Source organism: Molothrus aeneus, chromosome 7 (assembly GCF_037042795.1).
Source record: "Molothrus aeneus isolate 106 chromosome 7, BPBGC_Maene_1.0, whole genome shotgun sequence".
Lineage (NCBI taxonomy): Eukaryota > Metazoa > Chordata > Aves > Passeriformes > Icteridae > Molothrus > Molothrus aeneus.
Window position 1 is genome coordinate 20,924,608 of NC_089652.1, and position 13,755 is coordinate 20,938,362.

Below are 13,755 nucleotides of genomic sequence, written 5' to 3' on the forward strand. Positions count from 1 at the left end.
GGCGGGGCCCCACCGCCCCCGGCCCCGCCGGGTCACGCCGCGGCCTCGGGTCCCGGGCCCGGGCACCTGCCGGGCCCGCCCCGCTCCGCCGCCCGGCCTGGCGGAGCAGCCGAAGGGCGCCGCTCGGCCCCCGCCCGCCCCGCGCTTGCCTCCCCGTCGCAGCGCGGAGCCGGCGGCCGCCCGCCCCCGCCGCCGCCGCCGCCCTCGCACGTGTGCCGGGGAAGGCGCTCGGTGCCGCCCGGGCGGCGCTTCCCCCCGCTCCCCGTCGCCTCCCCCTCCTCCGCAGCGGGAGCGAGAGCAGCCTCCGCCCGGCAGCGCCGGGGCCGCTCGCCGCCGTGCCGCCCCGCCAGGACGTCGCCGCCGCCGATGGCCGCCCCGCTGCCCGGTGCGCCCGGCGCAGGGCGGGCGGCGGAGCCCGCTGGCGGCGGCCCCCGCGGCTCCCCCCGCCCGCTCCCCCGGCCCCCCGGGCGGGACCCGCCGCCCTCGCCCCCCGACAGGTAAGGCCGGAGCCCGGCGGGCGCCGCCGCCCTGCCGCTCCCTCGAGGGCCGCCGCTGCCGTCGGGGGGCGGGCGGCGCCCTGCGGGCGGGACGCGGGGCTGGCGGGGCCGGGGTGCGGCGGCCTGGGGAGGGGGCGAAGCGCAGGATGGGGGCGGCCTGGCTCTGGACCGGCCCGCGCTTCCCCGGAGCTCAAAAGTTGTTTCCCGGCCCTGCAGACACTTTCCGCCGCTGCGGATGCGTGCGTGTCCCACCCCCCACCTCCCTTTTTATTTTTGAGGTTTGTCAGCCTGAGGTGAAAGGAGCCGGCAGTGCCGAGCCTGCCTTGTCAGGCTGAGCCAGCAGCTACTTTATCCCTGCAGTGTCTTTCTCAGAGTGTTGGTGAGATAAAACCGCTTCACCGGGAGCAGTGCCGCTGTCAGCGGTGTGCACCCCGTTTGCTACCTCTCAGGCTCTTCTTAAAGGCATTGGTCTCTATTCTTAGTAAAGGAAGATATGAGCTGTGTTTTTCATGAAGCATCTGATGAGTTTCGGTAGACTGAAGTTTACAAAATCTTAAAATACTGCAATACAGGATTTTTTTTCTCCTCCTAAAGCAAAATATCACTTCAAATGAATCCTCACCAGTTTGATGAGGATTTTCCCTAAGTGAAGTATCTTCATTCTGTATTGCAACCTTATTCTGATGGTTTTCCCCACTTTGTGCTAATTAAAATATGAAATCTGGAATGATAATAAAGAAGGTAATAAAGTAAAATATGAAGCTTGGGGGCATTAACTCACACATGTAGAAAACTCTTGTAATATGTTGGCAGATGCAAATGTTGGCAAGTGCTTTGAGTGCAGGTTTTCAGATGAAATCAAGTAGACAAAGTGCTCTTCAATATTTTATGTGAGAAAACCATGCACTGTAATATACACAGCAGTCTAAACAACCACATTATTAATGTGATACTTTAAACCCGTGCATAACTGAGCTCTTAGGCAAGTACAGTGGTGATTACCTTCCCTACTCCTGCAAATGCTGGCTGGTGATACTTCTGACACAAACCTGTCTGTTTCAGCAGACAGCAACAACTGAGACATTCATTTTATGATGGAGCTGCAGAGATGCCAATACAAAACTAACTGAAAACAGAATTGAATGGATTGCTTTGCACTATTTTCTCTTGCCAGTCACTTTGATTCGATTCTAGTTAAAAAAAAAAAGTTTCCATTTGTTTAAAATACTGTTGTGGTATACTTGGAAAGTTTTGCTGAGAAGTTACATGCATCTACTGTTGTAATATGTGTACATAGGGAATGGCATAAACACAGGGACAACAAAATATTTACTAATGCCCTTAGAAGCCAATATAAATATATCTCTGCTCTTACTCTGCAAAGACTTACGCATGTTCAAACAACTTTATATTCAGAGCTGAATACTTGGATTGCTTTCAAGTAGTGTTAGGCACTGTATGTTAATATATTCAGCCTACTGATTAAATAAAATAACTCCAAAAAAGAAAGCTAATTGCTGCAACCAGGAAGCATCGTGTATTAGTGCCTCAGTAGTTAATATATTGTGGTTGGATATTGCAATTTTAACAGCAGCTGTTACAATTATTGCTTGATATTATGTATTCTGTTGAAATAGGAGAAAAAAGAAAGGTGACAGTGTTTTGGAGAGCCCATCGATTCCAAATCCTTTTCCTGAGCTGTGTTGCTCGCCGTTTGCATCAGTTTTGTCAGCCAATCTGTTGCCCAAGGCAACTTCAAGAAAAAAGCAGGTAAGATTTATAAATTATTGTTTGACAGTTCCTAAATTGGTTAAATGAAATCTTGAGGAAAAGCTCAGTTACCTATTAAATTATTTTATTGAAATAGAGGTGTTCATATTTCTGTAATTTGGTGAAATTTTTTCTGTAGGTCATCAATGATTGTAGAAAACGAGGTTTTGGAATCTGTGACTTAAGACATGACTGTTCTTTCATAGAGTGTATGTGTGGCTCTGCAGATTTTTCAATTTAAGTGGAACCAGGGGCAGGCAGGCAGTATTTTATGTCCTTAAATGAGAAGTTAATTTCTTTTTTCCCTTCCTCCCCACCTCCAATTACTGTCATCAGTGTTACAGAACAGAGGGTTTTAACAGTCACTGAACAGCTTTTCTAAAGTTCTGATTTTGTCAGGATAATGGGAAAAACCTAAATGGATGGGGAAGGAGCAGATGCTGTGTACCTGGCTATATGTTATATGCATGTGTGTTTATCTGTGTGTGGCTGATGTTACTATATTTCCATAACGACCTTAAACTGTAAACCAGGGGAAGATCTGAGTGGGCAGAAAGACCTGGCAGTACTGTTCAAACAGAGTTTCCAGTTATTGGAGATTACTGGTGTTGAAGATCAGTTTCACTCTTTGGAAGCTTACCTGTCTCATTCTCTCTGCTCTTCTTGAGACTGGAAAGAGTTCTGACAAGGAACATCTGTGGGATTAAGAGTACTCCCTCCTTCACACTCGGTGTTTTGGTGGTCTGCATGATTCCTGTTTTAACAGTTTTAAGGGTGATATTGGAGGTGTAAGAACTTAACCTTAACGGTTATTCCGTTTTTAGATTTGCATGAAAAATATGCTTGGAAGTTGAAGTTTCTTGTAGTTGTATTAACTTTTCTGAAGCTATCTTGCCACAGCTGTTTCTGTGTACCTGTCAGAGAACTTTGTTAGCCAAATTGTGACTAGTACCCTAAGGAGGAACCTTCTCCTCACTTCTGAAAAACCTGTATGCGTTGGGAAACTGCCCTGATTCGATCTTGCCGTATTTCGCATGTCCACCATGGTGTGTCTCTGTAAGTTATGGTGTTTTTCTGGACTACTTGTATTGCTTTTAGTACTTATCCTACAATATCAATACTAATCTGATGCATTCTGGCCAGTGTCCATCTGAATGTGGTGCATCTGACCACAGTGGGATAAAACTGTTCTGGTTTCATCTTCTTGGGCAAGGTGGAAGCATTGACTGTCTCTGCAGAGGCAGGAAAAACATTGAATTGGTAATATTATCTTTAAAAACAAAAGGACTCAAAGTCACATTTTTAAAAAGATAGTTTAAATTAGTTGCAGGCCTAAATTGCAGTCATTGTGGTAGTCTTTGGACTTGAAATCGGGAAGCATGATTTAACACACAAAGGTCAACTGCTTCTGTGGCCAGTCATATTTAACATTACTGACCGGCTTAATTGGTTAAATCAGCTCCAGTCTTCCAGAAGCTGAGGTTCATATCTTCAGTGACTTTACTTTTGCTTCTTCCTAAAGGTTCATATGTACTTCTTGTGATGATTTCTGCTTGCAGTCCTTCAATTTCTCCTGGATTTTTATTTAATAATGTAGTGCTTCTGGTAAAAGCAGGGACAAGAACAACTGGTTTCCTGACAGAAGTGAGCTAACATAATGCTGGTGTCTGTTGGAGGGCCTGACCTGTTTTTCAGCTACCAGAAAAATGGAGAGAAATATTCCTGTTACTTTTGTGGAGGCATTTTAACAAGAGTATGATTTGTGTCCCCTAGGTGTCTGTTTATGGCCACTGCCATAAACAGGAGAAATTATAAGGAGAAATTATACTAGGCCAAGCAGACCATTCTTCCGACTCAGCATGACTGTTGTTGCATTCTTCATCTAAAATTATTAAAGTTAGGGCGAAATGACAATGGTCAAATTAAACTTTTATCCTTGAAATTCCGGTTGAAGTCTTCTAATAGGTTAAAAAATTACTCAGGTTTTAAAAGAGAGGAATGCTAAGCAGGTGTGCAAAGAGAAGTGAACTGGCTGTGACTTTGACTTCCCACAGGTGGCTGTGGAACTGTGCTTGGAAATGTTGTGTTTCCACCCCCTGTCCTTATTTTGTCAACTTTGTAGCAGCTCTGTGTGCAAATATGTATCTGTATACAAAAATTTCATGAATATTACTGTTACATTTTGATAGTTCATAACTCTTAAGAGAAACCAGCTAGTCTTAAGAATTTTTTTTTTGTGCATAGCGTTGACAGCTGCCAGAATTCTTTCTCCTCTGATGATCTACATATGTTTTCAGTGATTCTTCTTTTAGATTGCTTGCTTTTGATTTAGTTTCTTTTTCTTCTCTGCGTTTAATTTCAAGCATTGGGCAGGAAAATTGCAGAGTGAATTTCTACTTATGTCTTGTAGATTGCTATTATCAAAAAGGGTGTTTCTAAAAGAAAAAAAAGAAAAGATGCCTCTTCTGTCTTGTTTTTCTCTCCAAAAAAGATTTTCTGCTTCTGTAGAAGAAAGAAGTTGTCATGAATATCTTCTCTTTTATTCATAGCACCTGTGACATCTAAAATCTTTCTACTTCTAAATAGATTATTAACATTATTTTGAATTCTTGTTTTTCTAAGCTGAAATTCTTACTGTCTTCTAATGATCTTTTATTGTAAGCTTCTCAAAACGTTGAACATGCTGCTTGAACAGCATGTTTGTAGGGTTGACTCACTGAAAATAAGTTTATAAAAGCAAATTGGTAAAAGCCATGTAGCAGAATAGTGATTTGCCTCTGTGCTTGGGAAGTGGTATGTCCATGTCTCTGAACATTATTTGGTCTGCCTCACCAACATGGCTGTCCATCTCTTTTCTCCCCTTGCAGTTTGGAAGAGTTTTGTGTTATATCTTTGAATCACAGAATCATTAAGTTTGGAAAAGACTTCCAAGATTGTTGGGTCCAACCTTTGACTAAACACCACCATGTTGGATTAACCATAGCACCAAGGGCCACATCCATTAGTGTCTTGAGCCCTGCCAGAGATGGTGACTCTACTGCCTCCCTGGACAGCCTGTTCCAGTGCTTGACAACCCTTTCACCAAAAAAATGCAGAAAAGCTGGCAGCCCACAGCTTGGACAAGTGCACTCTTCCCTGGGTTGGGAGCTGTCTGCATGGCCAGGCCCAGAGAGTGATAATGAATTGTGCTGCTGCATCCAGCGGGTGTCCGGTCACTAGAGGTGTCCCCCAGGGATCAGCGTTGGGCCTGGTCTTGTGTGACATCCTTACTGATGGTCTGAATGAGGGCATTGAGCCTACCATTAGCAAATTCAAAGACCATGGAAGTTGGGTCAGATTTTGATCTGCTGGAGGGCAGGAAGGCCCTGTGGAGGGACCTGGACAGGCTGGATGGATGGGCCAGACCAGGGACACGAGGTTCAACATGACCAGCTGCTGGTCCTGCACTCAGGATACAACAGCCCCATGCAGTGCTACAGGCTGGGGACAGAGTGGCTGGAAAGTTGGCCCAGCAGAAAAGGCCCTTGGGGTGCTGGTTGGCAGCAGCTGACCACGAGCCAGTGTGTGCCCAGATGGCCAGGAAGGTCAAGGGCATCCTGGCCTGTATCAGGAATAGTGATTCCTGCAGGGCCAGGGACTGGTGAGGCCATACCTTGAGTGTTGTGTTCATTTCTGGGCTCCTCACTTGGAAGAAGGACATGGAGATACTGGAGAGTGTCCAGTGAAGGGCAACAAGGCCCATGAAAGGACTGGAGAATGTGTCTTGTGAGGAGTGGCTGAGGGAGCTGGCTTTGGTTAGTCCCAAGGAGTCTCAGGAGGGTCCTCATTGCTCTCTACAGCTCCCTGAAAAGAGATTGGGGTGAGGTGGGGGCTGGCTTCTTCTACAGTGCCTGCAGTGAGAGAACACATGGAAGTGTTCTTAAGCTGAGGCAGGGCAAATTCAGATTAGATAATTGAAAAATGCTGCTAGGGTGGGCAGGCATCAGAGTAGGTTGCCCAGTGGGGTCATGGAGTCACCATCCCTGTTTCAGAGGTATCTGCATCTGGTGCTGGGTGATGGTTTAGGGGTTACAGTGGTGGTGCTTGGGTTGATGGTTGGACTGGGTGACTGTAAAGGTATCTTCCAAACCGGGTCATTCTCTGATTCTATGAAATGTGTTCAGATAAACTGAAGTTCATGTTTCAGGTAGTAGATTTTTATCTGAATAGGCCAAGAAAATACCATTTTCCCCCTCATGTCAACACAGTGTGGTCAGTTTGGTGGATGGTGGGAAATGTTGCCTTCCTCTGAGGAATCAAGCATCTGCTGCTTCTGGGTGGAATCCATGAACTTGCATGGAAAATCTAATTGTGCCTCAAAGCTTGTGTTCTCTAAGAAATTACAAGGAACTGCAAATATAAAACATTGCACTTCTGGCTTTAATTATGATTAAAATAAATATTAGTAGGGAAAAGTATGAATTGTAAGGAAACTTATTCTGTTCTTGTTGTCTTTGGTAAAATGAACTAAGAAGACATTACTGTAGCTTTATGGAAGCTTAGTTTTTTGCTTTCTGAAAACAAAACCTGAATATTTTCACTGCAGTGTCAGCTCTTGCCCTGCTCAAGGATAAGCCAAAAAGTCTTTCATGACAAAAGTAGTTCAAGGTAATTAGTGCCTTGTTTCTTTAAATTAAATTAGAAGTGCAAAAATAAAACTCAAGTAAATCTCAAGGTGAAGAAAATCGGAAATTTTACCTTGCCTCTTTTGTCTTTCTTGATGTTCTAAACAAGTAGATATTTTTATCATGTAGAATCCAAATGTACTCCCACAATGTTCTTTCCAGGAAATCAGTTGTATGGAGACCTCAAATACATGTGATTGTAGTGGAATTGACTTTACTTTTTGTATTCATAAAGGTTTTAATGTAAAGCTCTGACAAAGAAGAGCCAACAGGAACTTTATGTTTAAGGGCAGAGTTTTTAAAAATTTGTACTGTTCTAAGTTTATGAATACTATTGAGCATTGACTGTTGTAATTGGAGCACCATTTATTATTTTTTTTTACAGGTATAATTCAGGGTCTTCTAATGTATCTGCTTTGGAGCCTCATTTTCCAAAACTGCATATAATTCTACTAGCAGACATACAGGGCTAAGTCTTTGGTACTTAAATGTTTTCATGACAGATTTTTTTGTCTGAAATATCTATTTACTATTGACTTTCAAACAGTGCAAAAACAAAAAGGTTTTTTTTTTTTTTTGAAATGCAGTGATTCATAAATTTCCCATCAATTTCCAAGGGTTGCGACATCTTTTCCAACCAAAAGAGGCATTACTTGAATTTACTCTATAATTCCAGTCTGTGTGTTTCTTACCAGATTTCCTTCCAAGCTGGAGACAATTGCACATGTCCTCCTTTATAAGTTCTCAAATCTTTTCTTCTTTACAGCCTCTAAACATATATCAGTTTTCCCCATGGCTTTCCCTTAAATTACACAAAAAAAGACTTAGGATTTTAAAGTCAGAAGGGAAAGGAAAAACTCCTTCCAACCAGTTTATAGATTAACAGTAAAAACAGTTTGTGCAGAACTGAATTAAAGAGCTCAATGAAGTCTCTAATATAAGGATTGCAAAAAGGATTCAGTTGGATTCCTTTTGGTGATGTTTCTTTTGGTGGTCTGCTCCAGTTCCTGTGCTCTGTTCTTCATTGATATGGTTGTACCTGTCCACCAAGGAAAGATTTATTGCAGTAGATTGGAATTATTTAGAGCCCTATTAAAACTTGCTATTTTAATGCAGGTACCTTTGTACTTTGAGCAGTGTTCTTAACACTGTGACAGTCACTTGTCTACAAAGGTAAAAATCAGGAGGCAAGGTTGGACAGTTTCTTTTTTAGCAATCAGGAGTATTGCCTGGCTTATACTGGAGGTGCCCTATCACAAGGGTGTGATTTATCAGCCTGGGGAAACTTCAGAATAATCACCTGTTTGTTTCTTTTTGTATTTTACTTTATCTTCTTTACATTGAAATTAGTTGCTTTCTGTGAAACTTCACGTCAGTGTTTCCTTTCACTTTGTTACTGTCCAAAAACAACTCAAACAAAGACTGTAAACATTAAGACTGTAAACATTCTAACTTCACAAAAATAGCATTTTTCCCCCCATTCTAATAGGCAAGAAAACAAGTAACTTTTGTGGTTACTAAGATACTGCCTCTGCAAGCTTTTTGCTTAATTTGTAACATCAGGAAGGTGTTAGGCTTTAAGTTTTACAGTTCTTAGTTCTATAAAATAAAAAAAAATCATCAGTACTGTCAAAGATTTTGGTAGACATATTGCCAGTGTTTGTCAGATTGAAATGGTTTTAACAATCCTTTGGATTTTGATTGTTTTGGATTCATCAGCCTAAAAGTCAAACCTGAAGCTGCTTATCTTTTTTTTTAAGCCCATTTTCTCAATACAGGAAACTGCCATTTGGGAAGTTCTATTTTGAACAAGAAACCTCTGTGATGTTGTAGTAGAGCTAATAACTTGTCTAGAAAAACCTCTGTAAATTTGGAAACCTTGATTTTTCCAAGAAGTGAACCATTAATATTTATCTCTTGAATTCTGTGTTGACTACCTGGTATTTTGGCCCTGTCATGTCTCTGTGTCTAGAGCAGATGATGATACAAACATTATCAACTTCTTTGAATATGCAAGAGACTTGTCAGTTAAAGCCAGGTGAAACTGCAGGGAACTCTCTTATGCTGCTGAGTCACTTTTGATAATTCAGTTTTATTGAATTTGACATTAAAAGATTAAACTCTTGTGAATGGAGCTTGAATCCTCATAATTTTCAGAAGGAAATGAGATGTGATGGATACTAACACAGTTTTTATTTATAATTGCTCCCAGGGACAGGTACTTTTATTTAGGGTTAGACTGGAGAGCTGGAAAGTTCAGGTCATTTTGTAGCCACTCCATACCTGCCATAGACAGATCCATGATTAAAGAAATATTTTATTGACAGATCTTTTTTGAGGTTTCTTCTCAGTGATGGCATTATCAGTAAGTGAGGCTGTGTTAAGGAGGCATGCAAAGGTCAGTATTGTGACAGCAGAACACTATTGGCATGTTCCTTTTATGGACCATTGTCTGAACTGTGTTTGATCAGAACAGATACACATTCCCCTCTGACTTCCTGGGACACACAGTCTAGATTAATCAGAATAGTATTTAGTAATAGTCATGAAATTAGATGAAGCTTTTAGTATTTTGTAGGGTTTTTTCCTCCATTTTGTTTTTCCTCAATGTTCTCTTCTGGTCTTATAAAACTTCTGTTGTTGTTTTCTGGTCTACTTTTGTTGTGTCATTGCCCAGTATTTTAAACACCTGTGTTATATCAGCTACTGCTATTTTTATATCATAAACAGTTTATAGTTGCATTGAATGAGACTAGGGTAGTCAATGATTAATAATTAAATTACTTAAATTATACAGTTTTAGTAAAGTTGGCAACTTAGATGATTCTTAATAAAGGTTTACAACCCCTTTTGAATGAAAAGGTGTGCAACAGAAGGATAAAATACAAGGTACTTTATCATACATCTTACTGTACTAAAAAGTGTGTTAGATGATTGAATTTTCATGATTTTATCAGCATAAAATTTTGTTAATCTAGTGTTGGGGTATTAACTGAAGAATGGCCCTCAAATTCAGATCAGTTTTTCCTAGGGGTTTTGGTGCAGTTTTAGCATATCCTTGAATTACTGCATTTCTGATGTTCTGAGAGTTATTATCTTTTCAAATAAGAGCTTGAGAACTATAGAAACAAGGAGAGGCATATTCCCATCCTACTTCTGTGCATAAATGTTGGCACGATAAGTATAATTTAGCTTTTATATTAAAAAAGCCCCATGCCTCCATAAAAACACCACTGTTAAACCCGGTCAGTTTTCACTAGGTGGAATTAACTTGATCATCCATGTAGAATAGTATTGAATATTTGTGATTGATAAAATAATTTAATACTCTTTGTACACTCATATTTCGTTGTGTCTATTTACAGTAGATAAGTGAAGACTTACTTGTTCTTTCACATGATAATTCCAGAGCCACTAATACAGTATGGTTGTTCCCCCATGATTTTTGCTTCATGCTCTTTTTAACTCTTTGCAGTGGTAATATTTACTCTGTGATAAGTGTAATTAACAGATCAAGCTAGAGTTGTAATGAAAACTGGATCAATTAGAGATGTCACTGTCAGGACAGGAAAATAACTCCTCAGTTTTTTCAGGTGCCTGCTGATATTATGCTTCACTCTCTGCTTCACTCTCTGCTTTCAGTTTCCCTTGCATAAGAAATGTATAGAAACTGTCAATAACCCTGAGATCTCTCACCCTTCCTACCACACTCTGTAGTAGAGGACAACTTATATCTGTGTCTTAACATCTGCAGATCACTCAGATGAGAGTCTTTAGGATAATAGCTGTCTGTTGCTGCTTGTATAGCAGGAACACCAATGGCCAGGCAGTGGAAGGGCATCCTCTTATGGACAGTTCATGGTGATCTCTTTTTGTGTGTGTGCAGAGGCAGTAACTGATATAGCTTCCAGCTGGGGATTTCAGGGCTCAGAGTTTCCAAACTTTTCTAGCAGTTGCTTATTCCTACAAAGAAGATGTCACTTGTATGTCACTTGGCAATGATAAGTTAGAGATAACAGCTGACCAATGCCCATGTTCTCCGTGTTTGTCTTCAGCATATTTAAAGCTGCAACTTCTAAAGGCATTCACATTTTTATGACTGCTTTTGATTTGGGAATGAACAGAAAGGGAGAATTTCAAGCCAGAGTATTTAAGCATGCCTCTCATGTTATAGTCCTGATGGGAGTCACCTCAAATGGGAATATTTAAAAAGAAAAAGCTAATCAGGCCAACAAAAATCTTTCAAGAAGGGCAGTTGTGGGAGGAGAAATTAAGAGGGAGAAGAAATTAGACCTCTGCTCTAGTAACAATGTGAAGTTACTTTTCTCTTGTTTCAAGTCACAGAACATTCATTTGCAGCTAATCAGCTCATATTTTAGCCCAATAGTGTACATGATATTTAATACTGAAGTCCCAAGAGAGAAACATATATCGGTTATCTTAGTTGTGTGCCTGTACTTCTAATTAGGATACTGATGAGGTGTTCCTGCCTGTTTCTGATATGCTTATACTGCATACTGGTAGCTCTGTCTTTTAACTTCTTCACTTGCTATTATATCCACAGGAAATCAATATACACGAGATTGTCCTGTGATCAGAATGGGATTTTTCAATTACTGCATTCTTGGGCTATAAATAGCCTTTTTTATTAGTTATCTTATGATAACTCCTGTTACTGATTGCATTAAGACTTGGTGTTTATGAACAGCTGCAAGCTCTTGATAATGGCACAGAAATGGTATCAGCTGTTGAGAAACAGGCTGGAAGTTCGCAAGAGTTTATTCTCATAATTGCTAGAATTCACTGCTATGTAGTGAGAGGGAAGCCCATGCAATAGGGTTTTCTTAAATAAGCCCATGCAAGAGGGTTTTCTAAAATAACTCAGCTGACAGAACTTCATCAGTGTGCTTTTCTATCAGGCTTGAACGTATTGATCACAAAAATAGGCATCTGAAAAGCTTTGCAAGGAGCATGTGTAACAATGCTTCAAGATCCCCCCGGTTTGTGAGGAAGATTGGCAAGGATGAAAATCTTCATTATGTTCCTTGTGGCTCATACTTAGTGGATTTCCTAGGTACATTGTAATGTCTGTGTTGCTTTACAGGTAATAGTCTGTGTTAGTGCAACTGCATCTGCACCAGTCCTTATTGAGCCTCCAGGAGCATGTACTGTATGCTCTGTGTGAAGACTATGACCTATTAGTTTTCTTTGTGTAAGAGACTATATGAGTAGAAAAAAAACACCTCAATCACTTTGAAACCTCTCTTTTGTGGGGTGGTTTTAAAGTAAGTAGTTATTTGTCAAGTGTATGTAAATGTACCTGTGCAAAAAACATGCTGTGTGTGTTTCTATGGTCACATATTAAAGGGCTCTTCTGCTAAAGAGACAAAGTGACTGTGCCAGGCAGACAGGAGCTCTCACAAGGAAGGGCAAATAGCACCATGAATAACTTACCTGATTTACCTTGGTCTTGTGTAATAAACTACTGCCTTAGCTCAAGACAAGTACCAAAAATAGCATTAAAATTTTTTATAAACCTTACTGGATTTATATTATCTGGATTTTTCTTTTTTATCTACAGAAGCAAAAGCTGAGTGTGATTTGTTCTTGTTACGTATAAATGCTCACATTCCTGCATTATATCTGGCCGAGCTAGGAATAGATCAGCTCTTGTGACTCCGTATTCAGTGCCTTAAGGACATCACTGACCTTCCTCTTCTAGCAGGAGATCTCTATTCCATATGTTCTTCTAAAGCCCTTATTGGAGTTACTAATTTACTAAGGGCATTTCAATTCTTGCCCACTCCATTTAGTCACGCTTTCTTAAGTGGCAAGAAGTAGAAGTGGTTTATATTTTGAAGTGTCTAAAAAGTATCTGCACAATGTTTTCACAACTGTATCTGGTAGCTTAGTGACAAAAATAGGAGTGAAAAGCTGCATAAACATAGTCATTTCAGCAAGTGAGCTGGATCTTATTTCCTTCCTGTCTACCAGCACCGGCAAAATTCCTTGCAGACCTGCCATGGACAAGGAAAATCTTTTATCTGTAGGAAAAAAAATGAAGTGGTCATATGTTTATCTGAAGGCATATCTGGCTTTCAAAGCCTTTCTGTATCTCACATTTATCAATAGAACTCCTCTTGACTTTCACGTAGTGAAGTGATTCTACAAGGCTTGCACTTAGAAGTTGTGTTTTATTCCATTTATTTTCTTAAATGTGTGTTTGTGAAATTTAAAAAAATAAAATATTTTAATTAATGTTATCTTTAGTACTCTTGGATGCATCCATGTTTACTTTCACTAGTATACATAAATTACTGTAATATTTTTTTTAAACCTAATCATTATTTGAATATTGGATTTTTATTACCAAGTCAAATGCAACACTTAATTTTTTGGTTACTTTCTGAACGGGTCTGGTCTGTTCATCTGATTGGAAAAGATACAATACAGATAATTGCACTGAGGAAAATGAGCCTTTGCTTCACCTTGCAGACAAATGGGTCAATTTTATTCATAGAGCAAAAAGCTGCACATGCTTTCAAGAGCCAAGGACCTTCAGTACCCAAGGGTAAGGAAAAATGGCTTGGGCTATTTTTGTTTCTTTCCCAGTGAAGTCACTAATGCAATGCTGCAAGTTCTACAGCTGCTATTACCCAAACATTTTTTCATAAGATCCGAGGGAAAAAGAGTAGAGAGAGTTTTTGTCCTGGTGCTGCAATCATGTGCATGTCTAATATTCCTTGAGTAAAACGCCTGTGGGATCAGGCTCTGGTACCACAAGTTTTTTCCTGGCTCTTACAGCAAAATTTTGGAGCTATATT

The 13,755-nt window shown here is 40.7% G+C and overlaps 1 protein-coding gene across 1 annotated transcript in view; it reads left to right on the forward strand.

The window, feature by feature from the left end:
* Positions 1–351: 351 nt before the first annotated feature.
* Positions 352–13,755, forward strand: part of GRB14 (growth factor receptor bound protein 14) — a 58,096-nt gene continuing 44,692 nt past the window's right edge. Inside the window, exons 1-2 of the mRNA XM_066553335.1 lie at positions 352–497; positions 2,135–2,267. Of these exons, the coding sequence (XP_066409432.1) occupies positions 367–497; positions 2,135–2,267 (264 nt within the window). The 5' untranslated portion in view covers positions 352–366. The remainder of the gene's footprint in view (positions 498–2,134; positions 2,268–13,755) is intronic.